The sequence below is a fragment of the Trachinotus anak genome, unplaced genomic scaffold, assembly GCF_046630095.1.
Source record: "Trachinotus anak isolate AG129_WGS33_773 ecotype Australia unplaced genomic scaffold, CSIRO_AGI_Tana_v1 ptg000004l, whole genome shotgun sequence".
Classification (NCBI taxonomy): Eukaryota; Metazoa; Chordata; class Actinopteri; order Carangiformes; family Carangidae; genus Trachinotus; species Trachinotus anak.
Window position 1 is genome coordinate 4694151 of NW_027273855.1, and position 27352 is coordinate 4721502.

Sequence of the window (27352 nt, forward strand, 5' to 3'; positions counted from 1 at the left end):
AGGTTGCCAGTTCAAATCCCTAGCGCAACCAATTGGCCCCATATTGGGAATTTTAATGGTAGATATATATGTTATTTGTAATTTCCCATCATTGAAATACATGGTGACACACATTACCTTCAAGTGCCATTGTTCCCCAGCTGTGTTTTTCATGTTCACCAATTCATTCCCATAAAATGCCCATGAATTATTTCTTGTCCTCACTGACAGATTTCTGACAGATCTTTGGTCGGGGTCCCACACGTCCAACTAAAACACACATGAAGAGCAACTGTCTCATTTGGAAGGTTCTGTTTACTTTGTGTGTGTGTGTGTGTGTGTGTGAAAGAGAGAGAGAGAGAATGGAGGCTGGGCTGCAGTCAACATTACACAAAGTGAGAGTTGGACAAAGCGAGAGGACGTCAGGACGCTCGACACAGCGGGAAGTCTCATCAGTGGTGAGTACACAGCCTCTGTTCCTAACTAACACATACACACTAAAACATACAAGGTGTTCAGTGACCTGAGGATCAGCAGGTTCAGGTCCTGCATCCTGACCCAGGAAGTTCTGAACTGGGTTCTGACCGAATATAGGTTGATTTTTAAAAATGACATGTTTAACATTATAACATGTCACTTTTCTGCTGCAGTATGTTAGTGTGGTTTAACACTTTATTGCCATGTCAGTGAAGGTCATAGGAATTTGTTTTAGTGAGTTTAACACCTAATGACACACAGGCACAAAAATGTTTATAAAAATGACCATTTATGCATAAAAAATCTAAATAGGTATAACCTTTGATCCAATATAGATGATATTACATTACTATTACTATTACTATACAACTTCTCCACCTTTTAAAAGAAGGAAAACATGGGTAGTGAGGTGAGAAGAATCTTGTAAATTCTTGTGCCCTTTTCCACAGCTTCGTAGCGTAAACACCAGCAGGGGATGGCCACTCTGGCCTCTGATTTTCTATGCAATTCACACCAGTTGATTAAGGTGACAGGTACTATGACGAATGCCACTGTTTACAAGCTGCAGTCCAGTAGGGTACTGTTTTTTGATTTTTATAGGTAATTGAGTGTATTTGAGGAAATCCATCATACATAACCTCTATATAAAAAAGAGCATGCAAGGAAATAAACAAACTGTAGTTTGAAAGTCCAATCTCACAATAACCTCTACAGAACAGAGGAAATTGTGTCTAACAAATGCTTTAAGTGGACATGACTAACATTGGACAGTTTACATTCCTTCTCATGATAGCCAAACCCCCCCCCCCCCCCCCCCCCCCCCCCCCCCCCCCCCTCCCCCCAACTGCGCTCACTCACATATGCTCACACATAAGTTATGGACTTTACTCACAAAATACTGAGGCCACTTTAACGTGAGCGTCAGTTTCCTGTGAGGATCAGTAAACAGTCCAGGCCGTTATCGAGCTGCAGCTACCAGCCAGCAGCTCTGTGATAAAGAGAGGAGCTGGCTACATGGAGAGGGCATCCTGAAGGGATTTATGATGTGCTGAATTTATCCCAGGCTTGTACTTGTGAGTGATTTAGGACTAATGAGCTCCAGGGTTTGAACATGCCATTAGTTTGTTTTCTTTGGTCTGAACCACAGAGCAAAAGCTGACTTAGTTGTAGGTCTCTGTTTGGTTTCTTTAAGTTTGTGTTAAGCGGAAATGCCAGACTTTGCCCTATTTTTCTAGTGTTCACCTCATCACGCTGCATTCCTTTCCTTTTTTATGCACGCATTTGCAGGCATGCTGGTGCAGTTAGTCGGTGCAAAGAAAACTAGTGGAGGGAACGTTCCAGAGTCTATTTAAAATAACCATACTTAAAAGTCTTTCCCTTCTTCCCCCTCCTTTCCTCCTTCTTTCGTGACGCTCATCTCCCCTGGGGTGAGCCCTTATAGCCTGGCCCCGTGTCCAACCATGTGTCCAACAGTGTGACACCTCCAGAAGATCCATGGCGACATTTGCACGCTCTCAGATATTGTCCCCATCATTTAGTGTCACTCTCAGTGCTCCTGCCTGCTCTCTGCTCTCCGTCCATTCCTCAGAGGTCAGAGACAGTTGGAGGAATGGCTGATGGCTCGTTTTGTCACATATGTGAGGACGGGTCACGAGACACACTGCTGTTAACTGAGAAATAACAGTAGACTACGGTGAATTCATGCCTTTCCCGAAATTATCACTAATCTGTCAGTGCACAAATTGTTTGTGATTCACTGCAGTTTACGCAGATGATACTGTGCTATTTAGTCAGCAAATGATCTGAAGAAAATATTTATTCTTAAACTGTTTCTTTTTTCATGATTTGTACAATATTCATGAAATGCAATGAATTTATAAACTGATTTTGACTTGAACTCAGTGTGAAAACAAAAAGTGAAAAGTTCTACCTCAGAAGAGTATACGGTAGACAGTTCTGAGATAATTTCACTATACAAGTTCACTTCATTCACTTCATTTAGGAACTTTAGAGTGACTTAATCTAATCTCAGAGGCAGTTTTTTAAAGTTCTGCTAGGGCTACATAGGGGTGACATTGCTGGTGTGTGTTGGTCATTCAGTCACTCCACCATTTTGGTCCAGAAAGAAACAACTATTTGGACAGATTGGCACAAAATTTTGTACAGACATTCATGGTCCCCAGATGATGAAATTCAGTGACTTTGGTGACTTTTCCTCTTTTGACTTTTCCTCTTTTGACATTTCATTTGACATTTAAATTAATTGTTTCAACTAACAAACATGGATTGCTATAGATTTAGGTACAGGCTTTCATGATTTTTCATGTAGTGCCATCATCAGATCTGAACTTTAATTCATCACCAACTACATTTAGCTCAAAGCACCACAGAGGAGCCAGCATGGCTGTAGACTTTTAACCTTTTTGTTTAATCAAGTTTCACAAAAAAAACAATTTCTTCTCTATTTAAGTTCATTCATTTGTTTTCTAGACTGTTGGTCTAAGTGGATAAGAGGGCTCTATATTCTGAACAACATACACCCTCCATCCTTAGACCCTCATTTTGTAAACAGGACCAACTAAGAACATTTTTTTTTTATTTTAATCAGTCTGCAATTAAAGTTCAGAAACTCTTAAAATTGAACATTTGGCTTTCTCAGTCTTGTGGACACCGTGCAAATTTCATGTATTTGTATGTTCCTATATTACCATAACATAAAAGTCACACATTTATTTGTCTTTTTTATATATATATATATTTGTTGTCTTTAAGTTTGTACTTTTCCCAGTGTTGTCATTGTGAACTGTGGCCACACTTGTACCAATTTACCCTTTGGACATAATCTTCAAAAAAAAGACACCGTGCAGCATTTGTCATCATGATCGATCGTGATCACTCCAGTGAAGGCTACAGCTACTGTGACCATGACTGGCTCTTCCCTCACCCTTTGCTATCCACCAGTCAGCCCTGGTTCCCATAATGAGCCAGTGAAAGGGAGGATAAGCGGGTGGGAGGGCGCAGTTAATCCTCAGTAAGCATGCTGCATGTCAAACAGCCCTGCTCAGAGATGTACAGGCCAGTGTTGAGGTCAGTCCTCGGTCTCCTCCGGGCGGTTCAGGCCTCGACTCCTTCGCTCTTTGCTCGGCCTGGTTAGCTGTGTGTGGGGGAGGCCCAGGTCCTCGGGCCCCTTAAATCTAACCACTGTCCAATATTAACTGCAGCACAAACAGAACAGTGGTAAACAAAAGACAGAGTAAACACACTCCCAAGGCTTGGAGGACAAACATGGACCGACGTACGCACACACAGCACACACCCCACACACACACACACACACACACATTAGGCAGAAAATAATTCAGTGTTTAGTCCATGAAATGCTCATAAAAAACTTTTATTAAACAATTTTAACATGTAATGATGGGATTTTTTTGGTACAACATCATCAGACTAAATTGAGAAAACGTTTGTTTCGCCCAGACCAGCTGTTGCACTCTGGGATACATCCATCCAGGCCAAATCTCAACACACACACACACACACACACACACACACACACACCCTGAGTGTTGAGTGTCCCTTGCTCTGCCCATGAGGGATGAAGTCTCCGTCTTTCCCTCCATCCATCCACACTGTCTTCTGATCTGTGAAGTCCCAGCAAGGTCCAGCTGTTTGGGCCACAGTCCCATCCTCGTCCTTCCTGGGTGTCCCTGCTTTCCCTTTCGTCTTTCCCTCTGGGGACGGTTAAGACCTCCTCCAGCACATCATCCACCACAGACCAAGAGAGCCTCAGCTGCACTCTTCCTCTCTACTTTTTAAAAATAGGCTGGGATATCAGCCTGGACAGCTCAGAGACCTGGACGCATCTTGGGGATTGAGGAATGTCTCCGCACTTCCCAGATCCTTCATATCTGTGTGAATCCTCTGAGTAATTGTGTGTGTGTGTGTGTGTGTGTGTTTATGTCTTTGCATGCGTGTGTGTGAAGATAGATCCCGTATTACTAGCTGAAGAGAGGATCTTCTGTCCAGATGAGAGAGTGGACTGAGTTGGAAATGAGCTTTTCAGCAGGGGGGTTTCTCTCCGCCTCGGATGGTTACTGCTCCACTGAGCAGCTCCAGTACTACGGTGAGTCCACAGTGACGCTTCTGTCTCTTCTGCTCTTCTGCTTTTTTTTTTTTTTTTTTTTTTTTTTTACTATTGCTTAGTTTTTTACTTTCACTTCTCTTCCTACTTCTGTTTTTTCATCATTTGCTTCTCTAAAATAAACTGAGACATCTGTGCTCTAATAGACATATTAATGCTTACAGTAGTATATAAAACACTGAGGATGAACCGATATGAGATTTGTAGATGCTCTGTCTTAACTGGACTGTTGGTATGTGAAACCACTGGTAAGTGCATGAAAGACCGGCTATTCAGACACGTGTTTTCATGTCTTATCTAATTTGAATGTCATTTTCAAAGCACCTTCAGCATTATCGGTCAATGGTAAATTAATTCAAATGATGCTGCAACTTCACTTGTGTCACTGGCAGCTAGATATTTTCTTACCTGGAATAGAAAGGAGACAAGGAGCAAGGAGAGTTGGTATACTTTTGTTTTCTGCTGTTGTAAAGGGTGAGTCCACCCAAGCTACAATCCAGGTTTTCTCACTTCATTCAGCTTTGGTTTAACCCCCCCCCCACCCTTTTTTTTTTTTTTTTTTGATATTTATGTATAAGATTCATGACTCCATCTCCACACAATAAAATGGAATAAATTTCTGTTTTCAATTTTGAAAAATTACATCTGTAAAATTCAAAAGCAACCATCTCTGTCTAGAATCAGCAGTGTCCTTTTAATTCTGAATAATCCACAGAACACACGGTTGGTCTATTTCTTCAATAGAAATTAGTTCGAATGAAAACTGGCGACAGTTTTTACCTGGGTTACCTGAGAAAATTAAACCAAAAATATCTGCATGCTGTTTTTTGTTGTTGTTGTTGTTTTTAGATAAAAACAGAATCTAAAGGACGTCTGGAGAACAGGCCTGTTAAACTGCTGTGTGGCTACTTTCTGAGATTTCTTCAACTTTTTGGCAGAAGTTAGACTTTTTTTTAACACGTGTCATGTGATTTGTCATGTGATAGTCCGTCTGACGCTGACTTAAAGTGAGACTATTTAACTTTTGACAGAAGAATTAACACTTTCAACAGATGAAAAGCTAAATTCATAAACAATATGGCCCCTCTCTCAGTTTATTAGACTGAGAGTTTCACTGCTGCAGTTTCATGTTGTCTGGTATGACCAGTAGCTTATGGCTGCTAATGTTAGCTTTCTTAGCAAACTTCAGGTAGATATTTCTGTAAAACAGACATTACTGAGTCAAATTCGTGGCTTTCTTCTACTGTTTTGCTACTGTGATATTTGTACGTTATCCCATGACCGTCACTTGTGTTTAAAAGTTATGTTGGTTCGCTTTAAGTAAACGATTGATGGGTAAATGCCAAGAATTTGTTTACCACCTTTTAGAACTCAGTGAGATGGAGAAAATAGTTCTTGAAGAGATTCAGCCGGCTCGCTGCATTCACAGCACACAGAGAGGCTGAGCGTGCATCAGAGGATCTATTTATACTGACGTGTATCATTAACAAATTCCCCCTGTTGTCTCCCCCCTCAGGAGAAGGGGGAGGTGAGGGGGTGGGTGGGTTGGATGGGCCGCTATGGGGGGTAGTTTGCTGGTGTTGTTTTGCTCCCTAGCGTGCGTGGGATGGAAGGGAGGCTGAGGAGTGTTTAGACAGCGTTCAAATGGTTTACAAACAGCACAAACCACAGCTCTGTCACACGCCGAGAAAGCAAGGACCCCCCCCTCCCCCCACAAAAAAAAAAAACAAAAAAACATTGCCGTCTCAGTGTAGTAATGACAGGAAACATCTGGAGAAAGAATGAAAGAGAGAAGACAAAAGGAAGGATAATAAGTGCCCTTTAAACTGATGGTTCTGTTGACGTGCACACTTTCTTAATCAGAGCAGGGGAGTCAATCCACTTAAATCTAAGATGCTGCAGCTTTGTGCATCTACTATCATCAAAACTCTCAAAGGTACCTATACTGTGGGACCAAACTGATCAGTTTCTGCTGACTATTTACTATCAGTCATCAATGTTCAATCACTAATGACTAACAACTGATGAGTGATAAATTGTGACAGTGGCATGTGCCTCAGACCTCATGACTATATAAAGGGGACCTCAGCTACACAAGGATTAGGGTTAAGTGTATGTTTTATTTTTGCCAAACTAAACCAAAGGTGCATTTAGGCCATTTATGTCATTATAATAAAATAAAAAAAAAGAAATCGAGCCCAGTCTCGTCACATTCTTCTGACTTCTGTGAGTCAGGGCGTAGAGTCGGCTGTGTCTTGATAAAATGAGGGGGTTAAATGAGAGGGCACCATGCCAGTCTAATGGCTGAGGTGCATAGCTGCACCACACAGACACAACATCCACAGTTCTCTCTCTCTAGGCTGATAATTGTCCAATACAGGGAAAATGCCACAAGTGAAACAAGCAGATGAGCAAGAGACAAGGGAAGTGGTTTTTTTGTTTTTTTGTTTTTTTGTAGAAACCTGAGCTATGATGAAAGTGAAAGAGGATACTGAATGACCAGAGGTTTTAGGAGTTGATCTGACTGGGCCCAGAGCCTTTGGACCTGTGGGCCCCTGGGCCTTTGCACAGTAGCCTCATTAAGTAATCCATCAATGGTCATCAGGGTTATCTCTGATTTGCCTTTGTGACATTTTGACAAAAAGCCTGTATTACAACTGTGGGGTTTCAAATACCTGGGCATTTATCAGATGGGGAGGGTCTGAGCAAAAACTGATATTGAGTTGCATTATTGGAAGAGTGGATTCCAGTGGTTTGAATTCTACAAGGGACTAAAAGTCATAATTCCCCCAACTGTATGGACATGCATTACCCAATCACTTGAGTATCACTTAAACAATGCAACAGAGCTACAAGACTAGACAGCTGGCTGCAGTGTTAAGCTTAAAGGCACCACATTTTAAAATAACACACATTTTGCATCTAATAATTACTTTTATTACCAGCCCTCGTCTTCATTTTTTAAAAATGTTTTACCCTTCATACTTCCATCTGCAGCAGTCCCTAGACTCCTCACAATTGGGTGGGCTCTCCTTTTACGCAGAACATAACAGATCCCACAGCAGTCCCAGTTGTACTGGTCCAGCTGTACTTCACGAAGTGGTCACACATGTTTTCTCAGCAGAGACGGGACTTGCAAAACACAAGCTGCTCACCCACACTCAAAGATGTTTTAAGGCCGTCACAACACTGAACGACCATTATGGACTGCATGAAGCGTCCAGAAAAGAGGATCAAAAAAATCATAAATGGCACTGGGAGCTGTCAGCTGCATCCTGTTTCAGCAGTCTGAACAAGTTCACAAGGTCTCACTAAAGTCTTTTATTGTATCCCACAAGAGCCATAAAAGTAGTGAAGTCACACGAGTCACGTAAGACCACATTCCTATGACGCTCTTTGACTCGCAACAGTGTAATTGTGTTGCCTGAAATGTTCATTTATGTTTCTGTCCTGCTAAAGAAATCAGTCTCCCACGATTGTTTTCTCTCTGTAGTTCAGATGAGTGTCTCTAACATTTTAACCCTTCATAGTAGTGACAAGATTAACTTTTTGGGAGGGATATACACACACATGCTATACGTTAACTATCAAAGACAAAGGTTAGGCAATGTTCGCAATTAAAGGGTAATTATGGCTTATTAGAGCTTGATATGATCATCAAGTCAATCATATTATAAATACGATGTATGTAAGTATGTTCTTTTAGGCCAAGATGTCAGGGTGGGGGATAACACAGACGGATATCAATCTTAAAGGATAACTCTGTTTCTTAAAACCGACAATGTATTAGGCTTTCAGCCTGAAGTCCCTTTGCTCCTATTGAAGATGTAAATCTTTAAAAATGGGTCACACATGTAAAGTTTTATTTAAAAAAAACAAAAAAAAAAAAGCCTCTGAAATTGACTAAAACAGCTGGGCACTGTAGTTCTTGGCAATATCAGCTTTAACAGAGAGTGCTAATATTGTTAGGATCAATAACACTGAGTAATGTCAGCCTCATCCTTTAAAGTGCAAACCAATGGTTATGGAAAAAAAAGGCTGCACCACTTTTAGTGCTTTCTAGGAAGTGAACAGTTTTCTAAGAAGTTCAAGTTCCCTTCTCTGTATTTTTTTTAAATGTCAAGTCTAAATGTCTGAACTTGTATGTTTAAATCAACTTCTATAGTGTGGTATTGTTAAAAACACTGAATCAGATCACAAATCTGAACACAATGCATGAACACATTAAAGTGGTGCACGTATTAAAGTGGCGGTCTCTAATCCTCCATCCTTTTCTATTTCAGACATGCTGGCTGACCCTCTGGGGTACCCCCTGCAGGACCCTGATCTCCAGCTGCTCCCTTACAGCCAACAACAGTACAGCCCTGCCAACATGCCCTTCACCCTCTACAGCTCTCCGCCCTCCTCCACCTCCTCACCATCCTCCTCCTCTTCCTCCTCGCAGCTCTGCCATGCCCCGTACCACTACAGCTCTCATTGCCTGGAGGCCCTCTGTGATCCTAGCCCCGAGCCCCACTGTGGAGGCCTGGTGCAGGGGCTCGGAGCGGTAGGGCTCCCTCTAGGGCGGAGGTCACGGGTAGGGGCTGGGGGGAAGAGCAGAGGTCAGGACGAGCTGTGTGTGGTGTGTGGCGATAAAGCATCAGGGTATCACTACAATGCTCTTACCTGTGAGGGATGCAAAGGTATTCCTTACCTTGCTGTCTTTTTTATTTATTTGCTTTTAGTTTCAACCTCACCTGGTCCTTCTTTCCCCTTGGTTGTAGGTTTTTTCAGGCGAAGTGTGACTAAAAATGCTGTGTATCACTGTAAGAGTGGTGGCGGCTGTGAGATGGACATGTACATGAGGAGGAAGTGCCAAGACTGTCGGCTGAGGAAATGCCGCGCCGTGGGAATGCTGGCTGAGTGTAAGGGATATCTAGCTGAACTCCATGAAATGAAATGTTTATCTTAATGTAACAAAATCAACAGATTGGTGACAGTGATCACTGTCCCCTAAAACAATATGCATTTGACTGATTTAACATATCTGAGTCTGAAAATTGTAATTTTTTTCCCCCTAGGCCTTCTGACGGAGGTGCAGTGCCAATCCAAGCGACTGAGGAAAGGGGGTAAAGGCAGAGGACAGGATGAGGAGGAGAACACAGACAGCAGGAGGGTCAGCTCTACCAGCAGACTACCTGGACAGGTGCGGTGCAGCAGGACTCACTCAGTCTGTGGTTTACTGGATGCTTAGCTGAGTGGATGATAGTTTTTCATGCCAGCGACATGGTGGCTCTAGAGATGGCACTGTTGGTCAGTTGCAGACTGAAATATCTCAACAATTACTGGATGGATTAACATGAAAAACACCTAAGTGGTTCGGTTGGTGATTCCCCAACCTTTCATCATTAAGACAAGATTTGTCCACTACAAAACTATTTACATTCCCTTCAGCCTCACCTGTGTTTAAGTGTAAACTTTGCCTGCTAAACATTAGTATGTTAGTGTTGTCACTGTGAGTGAATTAGCATGCTTATGTTAGCATTTAGCTCATAAAACAACTCTACCTGAGTCCTACAACCTTTCACAGCTGCTAGTATAAATTCTTGGTTATAAAGTTGTTTACTTTGAACAATAGTTTGAAGGACGCTGGAGCTGGACTGGTGGCTCTTTAAATCATTTAACAGATGGTTGGCTATATGATTGGTAGGACTAGGAGTGAGCAGATTGGATAATATCATCTTTTATTGTAAATGCAACTTGTTTTTGCCATATATGGTAAATGGATTACACTTACATATCGCTTTCTAGTCTTATCAACCACTCAAAGCTCTTTACGCTAAAAACACACATTCATGCACTGCACACTGCGCTTTCAAAATGCTGACTAGAGGAGCTGGGAATCAAACCACCGACCTTCCAATTAGCGGGCACTCTACCTTCTGAGCCAGAGCTGTGAGGAGGCAGTATATATGTTGATTTTGTGGAAAATAATTTGAAAAACTATTCCTGGACTAAACAACTAGGTTTAAAATATTTTCTTTTGGGTTGAATCTGACACATCCAGTATTGCCATGAAGCATTCCTACTCATTGGTTTGCAACATGGCCACAATGGCTAAATACACGAAATGAAGAATTAAATGAGTAGGCACCACAGTATTAACATTTTGGCAAAAAAACAACTGTCAACTGACAAATTTACATTGTCTCATGGTTTATCTTCATATCAGCCAACCCCTTATTGGTTGAACAGTGATGGATTACGTTGATGATTGGTAGAGTTGGTTGATCTGCTGGTTACATGGGTAGTTGTGTGGTTGGTTTGGTGTGTGATTGGATAATGGCTGGGTTATCGTTTTGGTTAGATGGTTTCTTGGTTGTTTGTTGAGTGGTTGCTTGATTGAAAGGTTAAGAAAACAGATAACTTGGTTAGTGAGATGATTCAATAGAGTGTTGTTTGGTCAACATGTTCGGGTGCTTGCTGCTTAAATCGCTGGGTGGTTTCTTAGATGGGTATTCATTTTCTGGTTTGTTTATTGGCTGCTTAATTGGATACATTACTGGTTTGTAGCTGGTTGAATGATTGAACAAAACTGTACAAGACAAGTGTAAACTTCCCTCCACCATGAGCTGTCAAATTCACACGACAACATTTATCTTACATATCAAGGCTTTCTACCTTGTAGTTTCACCATGAGGAAATTATAATCCTCCTGATACTGGGTTAATGCTGTTGTGCGGTAACTTCTATCTTCATTAGGCTGTGTCGGCCAGTTTAACCCGAGAACAGAAGTACATTGTGGACAGGATGGTGGAGGCCCATCGGCTGTACAGAGCACAGAACGGAAGCCACAGCAGGGTAGGTCACAGTGTGGAAACATTACTTGTATTCCCAAAAGCATATAAACATTTTTCATGTTGTCCTCATGATTTCTTGTGTGTATGTTGTCAGTTGTTTGAGTGGCCATATGCAGAAGAAGGGGAGGGCCTGTCTGATGTTGTATCACCCCACCTGCAAAGACTGCTGCAGTTTGCCAGGACAGTGCCAGGTAAGAAGGACAAGAATTTACTGTGTTTGTGTTAGTCCAGCTCCTAAAACTGTCTTCCCTATCCTGTCTATTGATATGATTAAATTTAAAATTGAGACATTTTTTAAGGCTCAGTAATTTCCTGGGCACTTTTTTTTTCTTTTCTTAAGTAAACATTACTTGAATAAGAATAAATAGTGCATTTGTTGCGGACTATTTCCAGCAGTGGATTAATACACAGTGGCGTTCTAGTGAGTATTTCGGGAAGCAGCATGACGTTATGTTGGGCTGACTCAAAATCAGTGCCCATGCTCATGCTCATGGTAGTGAAGGAACATGTCATAGAGTACAGTGTTGTGGTTCATTGATGTGTTTTTAATAGTTTTTAGACACAACGAAACTCTGTGATACAAACAAGTAAGATATTTCAGACTGCCAACACGGACAATACTTGGTTTCGATTTTTCCAATGGATTTTTGACAGTAAGAAAAATACAGAATATCAGCAGACTTATTCTTTAAATATTTTCTGTTTTGGCTGATTTCTGCAGACTGACTACGGAGGTTGGTGAGGTGTTTGGTTATTGTGCGAGGAGACAATTAATGGATTTATTTTCATGTCATACCATCAAAATGGTTCATCCCATATGGGATTACATGGTACACGATAATACCACATATCAATAGGAAACAGCAATTGAAATACTGTGAAGTTTTTTTTATAGATAGATAGATAGATAGATAGATAGATAGATAGATAGATAGATAGATAGATACTTTATTCCCTTTATCCCCAAGGGGAAATTCAAGTCATAACCACAAAAAAGACTAAATAAATAGAGTAATTAAATAATGATTAAAACAGAGATAAAAACAAAATAAATTAAAAACGTGATAACATGAGGCAGAGGCAGAGGCAGAAAGTGTATGAGTGCGAGATGATGATGGGGGGGGTCTATTTGGCAATTTCAGCTTGATGAGATGAGTCACTCAGGCTAAAGGATATAGATGGAGAAATGCAGCATTGTATATTTGTATGCAGTGCCACCTGTTGTCACAGCCATTGTGCCTAGTGATTGGTGCTATTATTATGTCATTTCAAAAGATAAGTGAGCTGTGATGTTCTTGTTACAGGTTTTGACCTCCTGGATTTCTCAGACCAAAGTTCTCTCTTGTCTGTCTCTTCACTGGAGGTCATGTTTCTGCTCTCAGCTCAGCACTTCTCCAACAACCCAACAAGCCCCAGTCCAGGTAAATAAAGCAACAAGAGAGGAAGAAGCAGGACGAGACACAGACATCATAAAAATCACACTTTGGTATTTCAGAACATCTAAATAAATTATTTTCACTGAAGTCAGTAAAAAAAAGAAAAAAAAAAAAAGTTTTTTTTGTCTGTTGTCAGCCCTGCAGGTTTTTAGTATGTCAACACACAACTGGCTGAGAAATGCAGAGTCAAAGGAAAACCTGCACAGCAGTACATTGGTCAGTTCAGGTGAGTCCAGAAACTCACTCCCTCAGAAATTATCTGTGGTGTTTGAGATTGGAAAAAAAAAAGTTCACAGTGTCACACATGAAAATGAACGAGGCTTTTCTCATTTGCTTGTGTGAACAGGAGGCAGCGAGGATCTCTTTGGGCCAGTGCTCAATTTCTTCGACAGCATGAAAACGCTGCGGGTGACGGAGGCTGAGTACAGCCTGCTGACTGCTACAGCTCTGCTCTGCTCAGGTCAGACCAGGCATATGTGCTCTCTCTTGTTTGTGGATGTTTGGTTTGAAATAATAATAAAGTAATAATAATAATAAACTATATTTATGTAGCACTTTTCATAGACTGAATGCAGCTCAAAGTGCTTTGACAAATCTAAAATAGACAAGAAGATAAAACAGGAAGGAAAGAAGAAAACAAAGATTAGAATAAAATAAGAGCTAATTGAATGATAAATTGAACAGGTACGTTTTCATGTTGAAAATGTCCACTGGATTTGCCCCTCTAATATTTCTTGGTTGGGTGTTCCACCATTTAGCTGCATAATGGATGAAGGCCCCTTCTGCAGTTTTATTTTGGGGTACATCTGGAATATTTAGAAGCCCTGCTGTAGAGGATCTTAGGGCTATAATCCAATCAGCTGTTCAGTAAAGACATACAAGTGCTTGACTGAAATGTAAATCAGTATAAACCTATCTGGAGCTCTTCAGCAGGTTGTGATAGTAACAAGACATGATGATTCACTCAATATGTCTCAAAGGGTCTGACTGTAGACTTTATCAGGGCTTTGGCAGAATCCGCTGCCCTCATGCTTTAGAGCAGGGTTTTGACAGCTGTGTTCAGCTTCACTCATACAGTAGCTGTTGAATACGTCAATCAATGTTTGGATATAAACACAAAGAAACAGATCTCCTGTGTGTCCCCGTCCTGCAGACCGGGCGTCTCTGCAGGCAGCCAGCTGCGTTGAGAAAATGCAGGAGCTGATCCTGGACCTGCTGTCCAGGGTGTGTGGGGCCCAGACTGGAGCTGCACGAGGAGGACCGCAGCGGTTCGGTCGCCTACTAGGGAGACTGACGGAGCTCCGAACCCTCCGTCACAATTACCTCCTCCTGACAAGACAGCAGCCTGGACCCTGACGGAAATGAGGAACACCACCACTGTCATCTCTGGGGAGTTAGATGGCCAGATGAATGAGCTGAGAAATTGTGCAAACACTGTCTTAGAGAGAAAGTTTTCACATGATATTAATCTGACAGTGCTGGATCAACAGGCCTGACTTCCTGTTGTTGACACAAATCTTCCATTTTCTCAGTCAGCTTCAGTCATTATTGAATTTTAGCTCCTAATGGGACAGACATGTGCTTGTGGACTGCTGTAGTTTGTTTGAGCAAAGAAATGTGTATAGGTCTTTTTATAACTGTTGTTTATAGCTAACATGTACACTTAAAGTACTTTTCTCTAAACTGAGTATTGTTAAAAATGAAACAGGAATGTAGTCTGTGCGTTAACTGGAGCTCATCAGTGGAGAGGACTATTTTCTGTCTGATGTCAGGAATCCAACTGACATCACATTTTCACTAGAGAAGTGACCTCACTTTTGATTTCAAAAACACACACAAAACTGCAGTTAAGTATCCCAAAAGGTTTTTAATAGAGCATTTATTTCCCAAAATGAGGAAATACTGGTTCAGACAAAATATTTGGTGAGCAGGTAAAATATGCAGGTAGTACAAGCTTATAAAGGTGTATTTTTCCATTTGATAAAATGGGGCTCTTGACAATAAATATAATGTTTTGGGGGTCAACAGTTTTGATTGGTTCTGTGTCAAATCATCAACATCAAACCAAACGTGAATTCATCTGTTAAAATGTTGGCTGCATGTTTTTTAAAACCTCACTCCATTTGTTTTAAATAAAATTTCATTCTCAACTTTAACCAATATAGCTTTATTTCTATAATTCTGTCTTCCATAAATAAATTATTTCTCTCTGTATCAAAAAGAGAATTCAAATATAAAGAACAACGGCTCATTGTGTTGTATGCTCTGAATGTACACACACGCACGCACACACAGCACAATGAAATTACATCAAAGACAACCTTAGTACACTGCAGCAAGTCAGGAATTATTTTATCTCCACAAATATACACAGCCTCGTTTTGCCCCATGTGGGTTGATTGAAATACGCATTTTAAAACAGCAACATTAAATTAAATTGAGTTTGATAATACACATACATATGTACACAAAGTGTGCCTTTATAATATACAAGTGTCTTTGTAAAAGAAATTTAAAAATGTAAAAAGCTATTGTATAAAAGATGGCAGTGATCCATTCATTCGTCTTCTGTGGTTCATATAAATGTCAAATCTCTTTTCTGACAATTTGTTTCCTTGGCAGTAGCATTAAACAAAATAGAGGGGCATTCTTCTACATTTGATCCAGATACACAGCCTCAATACATCCCGGTGGAATGAGCAGATACCTCGATACACTCCTGAGCAGGGAAGCGATCCTTACTGACCCCAGCACCATGGGACCTAAAGGTAACTTCATCCACATCCTCAACGGCACGAAGGCAAACACCACCGCTCCGGGTGTCAGACACTAGTGGTTTGGTAACGAACTACAGTCCAGGACTCTGTGTTGCCATGGCAACCTCTTCAGACCACAGTGTGAATACAAATTCAACCCGCAGTATGACCTGTCCCACCTGCTGCTTTAAGACCAAGGAGAAATAAATGGCGGCCGACTGTAGGTGCGCACAGGGCTCATGGTCGCCCTCTACAGGTAATTAGAGGCCACAAAGCCCTGGCTGTGGCTGACTCTGCTCTGGTGGATCATGGCACGGTCGTACGCCACCTGGACAGACTTGCGGATGCTGGATTTGCGGCCCTCCATTAGGCGCAGCTTGTCCGCTGTGTCGTCTACACCCAAAGGTGTCACCTTTTCACGTGGAAGCCACTGCCTACAATACCAAAGACACAGATTTAAGCCTGTTGAACAGGAGTGATGATGCCCACTTTCACTGTTTCACACTTACTTGTATTTGGTTATATATATATGATGATGTTTTATTTACTAATAAAGCAGTCATGGTTTGGGACAATAACAACTTTCTTCCTCACTGTGACAAGCTTCACAGTTGTGCAAATTCGAAACTCACCATGTTCGTTTGTTGTCAAAGAAAAGCACCAGGTAGAGCCTCTCGTTGGTCTCCTCCTGTCTCTGCTCCCCCAGATGGAGGACATCTTTGGGTGGGACAGGGATGGGTACCCCGTTGTGCAGCAGGCCATCCTCGGGCATCTCTGGGTCAATGATCTGTAACAAACACACAGTGAGTCCAAGAGGGACTTTAGGTTTGTTCCTAGCACTGCACTGTCACACAGTTGTAATACAGTCTCAGGGATTTCTTACTGTTTTGTTAAAAGTTCTCAAAATATGGTTTGGTGAAAGCTGCCTATTTAAAAAGCTACACCACCTGTTGACAACCCATGTTAGATGGAGCTCCAGTAATATTAGATGAAATAAGGGATTACCAGAGCAGGGTAGGAGGGATATCCTCGACATTTGGCCCAAACCAGATCTAGAGGCTCCAGCTCTGTCTCGTCCTCAGATATTTGGCTGCAGTTCCCTGCAAAACAGCGGATACCTAAAATCAATGATTTGCATCCTCTGCTACCAGGAAGCCCTATGCAAATACAGTTGCTGCAAAGAGCTTCTTTGCCTGTGTGAACAGGTAATAAAGCCCCTCTTGACTGATTAATGCACAGTGGGCACATTCATGAGACCAACAATTATAGAACTTAAATTTCTTCTCTTTGGGTACAGATTTTTCACCATGTGGACATATGAAAATCAGAGCAGATTGCCGTTTATGCTGTATCAAAAAAAAGGTTAAGAAAAGAAACAAAACAAACACACCAGTGTAATCTGAGTCTCCATTGACTATCTCCATGAAGGGAACTTTGGAAAGAGCTGGTTTCCCGAGGCTTCGTTTGGGTGGCGAGCTGCTGTAAAACAAGACGTTGTATTGTCAATGGATTGTCGATCATTTCTAAAAGCAGACAAGCAATGGCAACAGAAACATCATGTCTTACATCTCTTTGTGGAGGACTGGGCAAGGGCTGTACTCAGCATCAGAGCTGCCATCTTTGTGCTTGTTGAAGCCATTGGTGAGTCCTGAAAGCAAATGACAGAAATGTCAGAACAGCTGCTGCTGAAATAACAAGGCCAGGAGGAAAAGCAGAGGATATATTTAGTCTTTTTTCAATCACAAACAAAACAACAACAACAACACAAGTCAGTGCTTGGACAACAATCCATTCAGGAGAGAAAGGGGCAAGGAGGAATTGAATTAATCATTGCACTGCTCACAACTCAACAATGAAATAAGGTTTCAGCCATTTTAAATAATAAATATTTTCAGTTCATTATGACTGTGGTGAGACTAATGAGACTGTGGCGAAAGACCTCAGTAGAATAAGATTTCCTTCGATGTGGCCAGGATGCATTTGTGTCCACGCTGCGAAAAGAATGTGGCCACATGTTGCCCAGACCACCTCTGAATGTGGTCTGAGTAATCAGATCTCAAATGCATCCTGAATTAGATACGTTCACACCTGTACTTAGAGCTGTCCACTTGTGATCAGATGGCCCAGACCCCCTCCAAATGTGGTCTAAGGCCCTGCTCAGAACTGGCATTAACATGTGTCTTCAGTGATCAGATCACAAGCAGTCAGCTTTAAAAGTACATCTGTTCACACGTGGCTTGAAAATGCGTCTCCAGTGACCACTGGTGATCAGATCTCACTTCCCCACTTTATATACAAATAAACAGATATGCAGTGTTGTTTTTAGCCAATCAGACAGATGGGTCCATTGTCAATGTGCTTCTGTTTATGTATGTGTGCGTGAGCGAGTGAGAGATAGGGAGGTATGAAGGGGTTGAGCAAATTAAAACGCTGTGGATGCTCTACAGTGAAATAAGGTTTCAGCCATTAGAAATAGCAAAATAGTAACAATATTTTTGGTTCATTATAAAACTGTGTTGGGACTAGTGAGACTGCGGTGGAGGACGTCAGTAGAGGAGGTGGTCCTTCAATGTGGCAAGGACACATTTGCATTCTCACTGCTAAAATAATGTGGCCACATGCGGCCCAGACCACCTCTGAATGTGGTCTGGGTGATCAGACCTCAAACGCGTCTTGAATTAAGTGCGTTCACACCTGTACTCAGAGCTGTCCCCTTCCACTCACACACGTGTTAATACCAGGTCTGAACAGGGCCATAGATAATAAGGGTTGGGGGGTGGTGGATGGATAGAGGGGATTGGGGAATTGCTTGTTTTGTTGATTGGGGAGATTAAAGTAGGCAAAAACAAGCTGCTATGCGGTGATCAAGTAGCATGCTTTGTTTCCTCACATCACAAGAAAGAGAAATCAAAATCAAAATAAAGTTTGACATGTTTCAAATATACAATCAGTGTTAACTAGATATGTGATCACATCCTAATGAACCAAGACCAATCAGCTCTCAACCTTCACCCTCAGTGGACCACCTTAAACGTGGGGTAAAGAAGTGTCTAATGTCATTTACTGTGTAAAGCTGCTCACCACTTTCCAGTGTATGATTTGGTGTCTTCTCTAGCTCACCATCTGAGCACGTGTCTCGACCAGGGGTCCACTGTTCATTGAGGGTGGGGGGTCCTGGGCTTTTCTGTGGGGTCTTGGATGGAGTGGACAAAGGTGTGGAGGATGGGGTGCTGGCTGTGGAGTTGGGTGCTACAGTGGTGTCGTCCTGCAGTCCCTTTCCATTCAGTAAAGGATTGTCTCTGTCTCTGAACAGCTTTGCTCCATTTTTTGCCTTTTTGAATAACACGGAGGTCCGTCGTCCGACTCCCCCAGTGGTTGGTCGTTGGGGGGCACTGAGCTCTGGCAGACCGTTGGCCACCGCCAGCCCTTCACTGTGCAAACTGGGAGGCGGCGATACAGGTCGCTCCTGTGTTTTAGTGCAATTAATGTTCTCTGTGGCGCCGTCTGAGAGGTCACTGTCCATCTTTAAGCGCTTGCAGGGCCATCTGGGGGGCTGAGGTTCGCCTGTGATTGGCCGCAGGGTGGGAGGCTCCAGAGGTGCGTCCCCCTGTCGCGGAGGAGGAGCCGGGCCTGTAGGTTCCAGTGTTGGCGGCGAAGTGGATTTGAGGTCTTCTGGAAGATGAGAGGAGAAAAATGAAACTCCATTTCTCTCAGCACTTATTTGAAATGAATGTCCACTTAGTATGTAGTGTGATGTGGTGGTGTAGTATTCACACTGGAAAATGGTGTCACTTCATAATGATTAACATTTCATTCTAACAGTCTAACCACAGTCCAAAGGGAGTTGAGGTATTCTGTAGATATGGAGGACCTTGTCAAGACGAGTGAATAAATAACTTTGCTCTCACAACTGTACACCAGCGACATGGTAACATGGCAGCACTTTATGACTTAACTGACACAAATCACAGGTGTTCTGCTGCCCTTCTCTACGGTGACAAGACTGATTGACTGGGCTAGCCTGTAGTAAGTGGGATGATATGGCATGACTGTACGTGGCCAATGGAGAGTGGTGAGTCCATGAGAGTGATGTTCAAAAGAGGTGCAGACATAGAGTGCACTGGGAGAGAGGAGTTGTGAGGCAGCCATGGCTAACGAGACTCTGTGGGCCCCTACTTACTAGACTGGAGACAGTGGGGTGGTGGGGTTGGTGCGTGGGGGGGACCCTGGCTCAATTACCTGAGGACAATGTTCCGTTAGCTCATGTTCACAACTGGTCTCATTGAAAAAAAGTGGTTTTTAAAAGGTTCATGCATTGGCAATTTCATACTTTTGAAACCTCAGTGCTTTTCATCACCCACCTTTGTCTGAAGACAAAAGGCCGTTATCTGCCTGGGTGTCTTTGTCGTCGTCTTCCTCATCCTCATCATCCTCGTCATCTTCTTTCAGATGTCCGTTGTGAAGGCTGTGGCGGGGGTGTTGGCCCTGCCTGAAGCGGATGTTGTTGATCTCGCGACGGAGCAGGCGGATGCGTCGGGTCCGGGCACCGCTGCATCGCATGGAGGTGACAAAGTCCAGCTTTTCTAACAGCTCCTTCAGCTGTTCCTCCACCGTCATATGAAGCCGGTTGTCTGGATCCAGCACACTGTCAACTGAATACACCAGAAAGAAGTTAGGCTAATAGTGAAGCTAGCATGCATGTTCCATTAATACAACATTCACAGCTATAATACTGAAGCTATTTGGCTGAAAAGAGGAGGTACAAATGCCAACGCACTTGAAAATGGGAGAACCCATGCAAGAACCCACTGCACTGCTGGTTTTACCATTGACTACTGACTCAGAACTCGATACTGACAAATTTATTGAAAGAAAAGAGACTCCCAACATTGACTTCAGCTTATAGATAGATAGAACAGAAGTGCAATATGCAAAATAAGTGGTACAACAGTGCCATACACTGGCAGAGCCTAAAAATACTAAAATACTAAAGTACTCTAAAATACTAAAGACAAGTGTGTGCTCTGATTTCCTCTCGAGTACCACCACTGTGTCTTACCATCCTCCCAGGTGCAGCTGTAAAAGTCTCTTTTCTGTGGTGACTCCGTGAGGAGCATGCCAGTGTCCAGGTCCAGGCCAGTGTTGGTGGCTTGTCGTTGTGCATGGCGCAGTACAGCCCCACCCAGGTCTCGAAGACGCAGTGCTGCCCGGTGGAAGACGGTGTCCTTGGCATTGTAGAGGAGGCAGTTGGACACCATTAGGTTGAAGTCAGCCTCCAGGTCAGCCACTGACCGGTAGGCATGACTCTCCAACTTAGTACGTATGGTGGAAAAGTCCATAGGCTGGCTGATGAACTCCAGGTAATCTGGGACCTGAGGACAAGACATAACTCCAAATGTTAATGACAAGAATGGACAAATATTAGCAAATACATTTGTGGAAGTCTAAGAAACTGGTGTGCAATATAACAAGAGGTGCCATTTTTTGTAAGTTGTATTATGAATGCTGCTTCAATCTAACCACCAAACAATATGCCCCGTGCTTCAAATGAGATTTGATTTCAGTCTTAAAACTGTGACATACTACTGACAGGTGGAAAAACATGAGTTTAGGTTAACCATCAAACCATGTCATTTATTCCCATATTATGTGTCACACAGCTGGAGCCACATTTGCTTTACAATTGCAAGTGCAAGAATTCTGAATTTGCCACACATCTTATTTGCACCTCCGACAGCCTCATGAGTATGTGCACCTCATTTAAAAAAATATTTAAAGTTGGAATGAAGTATGAGGAAAAACATGTCTGAAGCCAACGGGCCCTTCCACTTTGCAACTCTTTATAAACCGCATGCGATCGCTGGTGTCAGTGTTGAAACATGTCTGACCTCCTTGATGTTGACTGGCTGTGCAAAGATCTGGGCTGTGTCCTTCTCCTGTAGTTGGTCCAGAGTGGAGCGGAGCAGCACCAACATTGGGGTCAACTGCATCTCCAGAGCTGCCTGGTGAACCTTGACCTGCATTTGTTAGACGATATACATGTTATGTCAACATATGTGACAGCTGCATCCGCACTGAAAGCTAAATTGAAGAGAAGCAGTCTTAGATGTTATTTTAAGAGTGGCCATATAATGTTAACTAATCAAACTAACAGTTTTCTAAACATGATATCCAGAGAACATGACAACACAATAAAATATATGTCCAGTAGATGGTTAACTGATGGCCTAATTTAAAAGGGTCTTTGTTTGTTTTACTCCTGGTAATGCCTCTAAGAGGTCAATGTACAATATCTTTAGGACAGACTGAGGAATTGAGACCATCCAGCCATCGCAGAACATCAGACTACATTGAAGATCATGCTAAAATATATATATTTTTTTAAACCACAGGCCACAGTACCACTGGCTTTCAGCCTTGAAATACTGTATTCCGTATATTGGCCCATATGCTTTCAAGGTAAACAGTGAATTGATAGGCCTGAACAGCAAATACATTCAATTCAATTCAATTTTATTTGTATAGCGCCAAATCATAATATACATTATCTCAAGGCACTTTACAGGTGCATGCCTGTGAGACTCATCTTTGTCTGTTACCTGTTCCCGTTTGAGTTTCTCCCTCTTGCGGATGAGCTCCACCAGCAGCCTGGCTTTTTCAAGGTCATGCCGAAGCTTCTGCCAATATCTCAGTGCCTCTCTTGCTGCAGAAACCTTCTCATCCACCTCGGGCTACAATGTACAAAACATTTTTAGGGTTCCATTGCATAAATCCTACAGCAGAGTTGAGTCTAAAGGCAATCAATTAATTTTAGAAACTGTCTGGTGAGACAATGGCCAAATAAATATGCAGAATAACATCACAAAAAAATGTTATCATCAGAGTGCAAAAATAGTTACATAGTGCCAAGGCTACACTTCTGTTTCCTGCCCTGACCTGTTCAGTATTCCTTTGGGATTGGATGTTAGAGTGCAAACGCCGGACCAGTGGCACACCGTTCCTTGACTGACGCTTCAGTAACCAGTAGTTATGCAGCCTCTGCATGAACTGGTTTTTCCTCTGGAAGATGATTCCTTTGCAGATGATATTCAGCCTGTACAACAGAGATAGATGCAAGTCAGTTGTACTGTCAACATGACTAATACCTTATGAAAACCATCTTGATATAAATTGCAAAAAAAACCCCAAAAAACCCAACTATTTTTTGATGAATCATAATATTACAGGTAAAACTGAAAATCTGACCTGCTTGTGGGTATCTGAGGCACTGCCACTTGTGGTGAAAGAGTGTTTTTAGCTGTTGACTCTGCGCTCTTCTTCCCTTTCTTTTTATCCGTTTTGCCATCATCATCAGATTTTCTGCCTTTTTTTGGTGTAGTTGGACCATCTGTGTATGCACTCCATCCTCTACTAGCCCTCCCTCTGCTGCCCACCACTCTTCCTTCAGTCTCCTCATCTGATACGGTTTCTTGGCCTGGTGGTGAATGGGCCTCGCAGAATGCTGTCTTCTTAACGGAGAACACAGTCCCATTGACGTTTGTCTCTCGCACAGGATCAATCTTCATAAACAGGCCAGCACGCTGAGCACATGTGACATGAAACGCAGTGTAACAGTTGGCCTTGTGGCACTGGATAGATGCACCACGGCCCTTCTGCTTACACAGGTAGCAAGTCAGTTTCCAGCGTGCTGGGGGAATGTTATTGACCCCTTCTACTGGTTCCAGAAACACTGTGTTGGCAAAGCAGACTTCAGGAATCCAGATGGCACAGACAACATGTGCCCAGCGGCCGTCACTTGTTTGCTTGAAGGCGCCGCCACGGTTTGGACACAGAACACAGTCAACAGGTTTCTGAGGGGACTGGAGGCAGCAGCGGCACAGCCACTGGCCCTCAGGTATATAGGGCACTCCGTAACACTCCTGGTGCACAGCCAGGTTGCAGGAGTCACAGAAGAGGATGACGTTGCTGTTGAGGCACTCATCATCCAGGCACACGCAGCAGAAGGCATCATCGTCAACAGTGCTCTGAGAGGGCGCCCGGCTGCGGGCTTCCCGGTACGCTTCCTCCTCCAGTCGGTCCACTAGCAGCTCAAAAGTGTCCGGTGAGACAGCTGAGTAACCCTCTGACGTTCGGCCAGCATTGACCATCTCCAGCCAAGCGGTGTCCTCTTCGTCCATGTCATATTCTGCTTCACCTTCCTGCTCTTCAACTGAACGTTCAATGTAACGGTAATATGCTGTAGGCAGAGGAGGTGCCTCGACTGGTGTGAAGGTTTCTAGCACACGAAACTTAGGCTCAGGGAGGGTCATGTGTTGATGGTGTGTTGTATGTAACTTTTCGGGTGTTTGTGGATGAGAATTGGGACAGTGGTTCTTGGAAGGTGGTGGTGATTTGATAGAGGAACATTTGGAGTCTTTCCTGCGACCTCGGGGCGTGACTGGTTTGCGGGCTGTTTGGGCACTGCTGGTGGGAGATGATGACTGCTCACTATTTTCCTTGTTGCTGTTACACTCACTAATGTCCTGAGCCATCATCTCATCTTCAGTAATGACCTCCAGGGGATCCAGAATAGAAATGCGGTGAAGCCTCCCATCCAGTTCCACCTCCACCACCTTCTGGGCCTGGGCATAGGTCAGGGTTTCTCTGCTTGTAGATGCTTTAAGGCTGTAAGGCGAGGGAGATCGCTGGCGGGCACCCCCCCGCCTGGCAACTGTCCCATTGGACTTCTTGACATCTCCTCCACCTCCTCCGGCCACCTGGCCTTTTCGACGTGGCTTCCTCATAGGCCACTGATCACAATATCCCTCCTGTTGGTTACAAAGAAAACAAAATATAGGACAAATCTGTGCTGTCAGATGGTAAATAACAGCATAAAATATGCAAGTACATTTAAACTGCACAAGAATAGGGCTGAACAATTAATCAAAATATTTTCAAAAATCACAATATGGCCATGTGAAATATCCAAATTAAAGGAGCTGCAACATTTTATAAAAAGGTAAAATGTGTCACAGCAGCATGAAGCATTGTGGTGCTATAGAGATGACCCAGCCAACACATAATTTTGTCCAGATGAAAGACATGCTTGTTTGCTAGAGACCCCAGCAAAAATCACATTATCATCATTTATATATTTTTTTCAAGAAAAGTGAAATTCAAAAATTACCATTCCCACTATAATTGTGACTCATATTGCAATTACAACCTTTGTCAAAATAACTGCAACATGATTTTATTTTTTTGCATTGTTCAGCCCTACACACGAATAAACATTTGATGGTGTTACAGCAAAATATGAAAATGTTCTGCTCAATTTTCAATATTTTAAATTCCATTTTGTAGTCCAAAATGTCTGGTTGTATTTAAATGTACTGTTAATTGTTTTATTATTATAAGGAAGAAAATATGCCTGAGTTTGGAGAAATATGAGAAATGCTCCTTTTTCTCTCAACCAGCTGGAGGGGTGTGAGTCTCTGTAAAAAGTGTAAAGCAGCTGGCTGGCTGCCAGAGTGTTGGTGCTGTGAGTGGGCAACAGAGACTAAGCAAACAAACTTGGCTGTAGCTTACATGTCATGGGAAGACAGTGTGTTGTTAGTATCACTGAGTAAGCAGCATCTGAGTGGACCAAAGTGACATTTGCAGGTAAGTTTACATGGACTGGTATTCTGCTGAATTAATCCAAAACTAGGGGGTGCCATCTTTAAAAAATGTAATAGAAAATTTTATCTATCGTTATTTATTCTCTGCTGCTTCAACAGCTTAATTTCCCCTCATGATCTTTACATAATATTTAAAGAACTGAGCAAATTAATGCCATTGCTGTAACAACGCCATAGAACAAAGACCAAAAGGTCTAAACTTCTTGACAAAACCAGTCATTTAAAACATGTGTCATCTGTGTCAGCCACATCTGTCGTGCAATGTATTTTACTACACTGTGTTATTAGGCAGGGCTATCAGCTGCAGCGTAAACATTCCTTCACACACCTCAACCCACAGCACTCACTTACTGTCCGTAACTAAATGCATAGACCAATGTGTTGCCAGCTAATCAGCTATTGTGCTGAGGGTTATTCTTCACTGTCTAAAAACAAACGGCCAGTAAAGAAAAATTATCTGTAGATTATTCTCGACTTTATCTCATTAACTGTTGGCAAATACTATCACTAGCCACAACACAACGGACACATCCAATCAGCTTTCAGGAAAGTTGGACTGATCCACCCCAGAGCCAATCAGCTTCAGGAATACAACGATCTCAACAGATCAGTGTCCTTATTTCGAGAGTAAAATGTCAGCCATATTTACAGTTTTAAAACATTGTTAAAAGCTATCCTATAGTTTAAATCTTAATAATTGTTTAATAATTTTGAAGCAGCACATTAACCTGTAAGTTCGGTATGCGAAATGCTCTAAATTTGAACAATATCCCAGTACTCTGACATTAAAGTACAGAGACAAGTAAAGATATCAGCTAGCTAGCCTGCTAACTTAACAGACTGACAGCAGTAACGTTAGCTGGACTGTTATTTTTTTTTACCGTTGACAGGGCGCAAAACAAGTTAATCTTTGCTAGTTAAAATCGTGTTTAAAAGTTCTGAACTAGTCCATAATAACGAAACAGTAGGTAGCATCTTACCTATTATGGCAACTGGCTGACACAGGTAGCTCGACAGCCGGCGGTCTAAAGCCGCCTCTACAGTAATGGTTTCCTAGCCAGCCGCCTAACTTGCTGTACTCTCGAAGCTAACAGCTATCGTTAGCCAGCTACAGTTTGCTGGTACAGCCGGTATATTTCGCTATTTTAAACCGCATCCGTTTCTTCACAACACGGCATTTGGGAGGCAAGCCGTCAATCCCAAAGATTTACTGAGAACAAGAGTGGTATATCTGCATTATTACTTTCAGAAACAGCTTATTGTCGACCCAATTTAGTGAGAAGGAGAAATACTAGCCTCCTTCGGCTAGCTGGCTAGCTATTTGGAGACTAGAGTAAGTTCTAAATCGATATTAGCCAGAGTAACAACATAGGACTTCCGGATCCACCTTTCAAAATAAAGCCCTTCTGGGAAAATACTGTATTTCAGTGTTTCACCTCTAATTCAACTCAAAGTACTTACATTTAACATCAGGCCGGATTTGATAACATCTACTTCATTTTTTTGGCAACAGGTCCGTTTCACAGTATACCATTGACATTCTGCCAATATGACGAAAAGTTATCAATTCACATGATGAAGTGTGGCAGAAGTTGGGTGAGCTCTACTCTTGATTGCAGCCAAGGAATTTGGGGGCTGAAAAGAGCAGAGATGATCTTTTCCTGAACTGTTTTCAGATATGCGTGTTGTGTTTTATTGTTGTTGTTGTTTTGATGGAACTATATTCAATATGATCTGTACTGCTTTTTAATTGTATTTTCCCTATATTGTCTGACAATTCCCTGCTGTAACATTGTCTGGAGATATTTAATCTTCTTCTCCAACATCCAATTTATCGTGCATTTAGTGCTCAGCATTCCAAGTTGTCTCATTTATTTTGAAACGATTGAATAACTTAAATTTGATTAGTTCTCTTTCCATTGGACATTTGGCAGAAATGATTTAAAAATAACGTATTGCTTTTGAATCTTGACTTTCAATCGTGAAAATCATTTAGCCGGGAAAATGTATCGTTATGCTGTTCCTATTTAGTTTTATTTTGATGGCGAAAAGCCTCACTTCC

The 27352-nt window shown here is 42.3% G+C and overlaps 2 protein-coding genes across 9 annotated transcripts; one reads left to right on the top strand and one right to left on the bottom strand.

The window, feature by feature from the left end:
• The first annotated feature begins 285 nt into the window (after positions 1-285).
• nr1h5 (nuclear receptor subfamily 1, group H, member 5) lies at positions 286-15031 on the top strand. 6 transcript variants are annotated; one of them, XM_071475398.1, is made up of 11 exons: positions 375-437; positions 4443-4582; positions 8884-9282; positions 9364-9504; positions 9661-9785; positions 11342-11440; positions 11534-11630; positions 12744-12860; positions 13012-13101; positions 13222-13335; positions 14029-15031. In XM_071475398.1, exons 2-11 carry the CDS (start codon positions 4486-4488, stop codon positions 14229-14231), a joined length of 1482 nt encoding a protein of 493 aa, XP_071331499.1. In that variant the 5' UTR covers positions 375-437; positions 4443-4485; the 3' UTR covers positions 14232-15031. The 6 variants fall into 6 exon arrangements, with proteins under 6 accessions (XP_071331496.1, XP_071331497.1, XP_071331499.1 ...); XM_071475399.1 differs by having other exon boundaries at positions 421-437; positions 4447-4582; XM_071475395.1 differs by having other exon boundaries at positions 286-437; positions 11342-11630.
• Positions 14723-26640, bottom strand: brpf3b (bromodomain and PHD finger containing, 3b). 3 transcript variants are annotated; one of them, XM_071475393.1, is made up of 13 exons: positions 26271-26640; positions 22877-24438; positions 22568-22724; positions 22231-22362; positions 21520-21648; positions 20691-21003; positions 19993-20283; positions 18713-19300; positions 17198-17279; positions 17022-17110; positions 16637-16731; positions 16264-16418; positions 14723-16065 (listed from the first exon to the last, which is right to left on the bottom strand). In XM_071475393.1, the coding sequence occupies exons 2-13, from the start codon at positions 24412-24414 to the stop codon at positions 15882-15884; spliced, it is 3753 nt and encodes a 1250-aa protein (XP_071331494.1). In that variant the 5' UTR covers positions 24415-24438; positions 26271-26640; the 3' UTR covers positions 14723-15881. The 3 variants fall into 3 exon arrangements, with proteins under 3 accessions (XP_071331494.1, XP_071331491.1, XP_071331492.1); XM_071475390.1 differs by having other exon boundaries at positions 18713-19303; positions 26271-26639; XM_071475391.1 differs by lacking the exon at positions 26271-26640 and adding an exon at positions 25199-26201 and having other exon boundaries at positions 18713-19303.
• Positions 26641-27352: the final 712 nt, after the last annotated feature.

Bases quoted from the DNA above. Each gene is read 5' to 3' on its own strand.
- brpf3b (XM_071475390.1), bottom strand. From the start codon at position 24,414: ATGAGGAAGCCACGTCGAAAAGGCCAGGTGGCCGGAGGAGGTGGAGGA. The intron at 21,649-22,230 runs GTAACAGACAAA...TAACAAATGCAG, and splicing joins AGAAACTCAAACGGGAACAG to GTCAAGGTTCACCAGGCAGC. The intron at 19,304-19,992 runs GTGGGTGATGAA...CTCATCTTCCAG, and splicing joins CCTTTTGTCTTCAGACAAAG to AAGACCTCAAATCCACTTCG.
- nr1h5 (XM_071475395.1), top strand. From the start codon at position 4,486: ATGAGAGAGTGGACTGAGTTGGAAATGAGCTTTTCAGCAGGGGGGTTT. The intron at 9,505-9,660 runs GTAAGGGATATC...TTTTCCCCCTAG, and splicing joins CGTGGGAATGCTGGCTGAGT to GCCTTCTGACGGAGGTGCAG. The intron at 9,786-11,341 runs GTGCGGTGCAGC...TATCTTCATTAG, and splicing joins CCAGCAGACTACCTGGACAG to GCTGTGTCGGCCAGTTTAAC.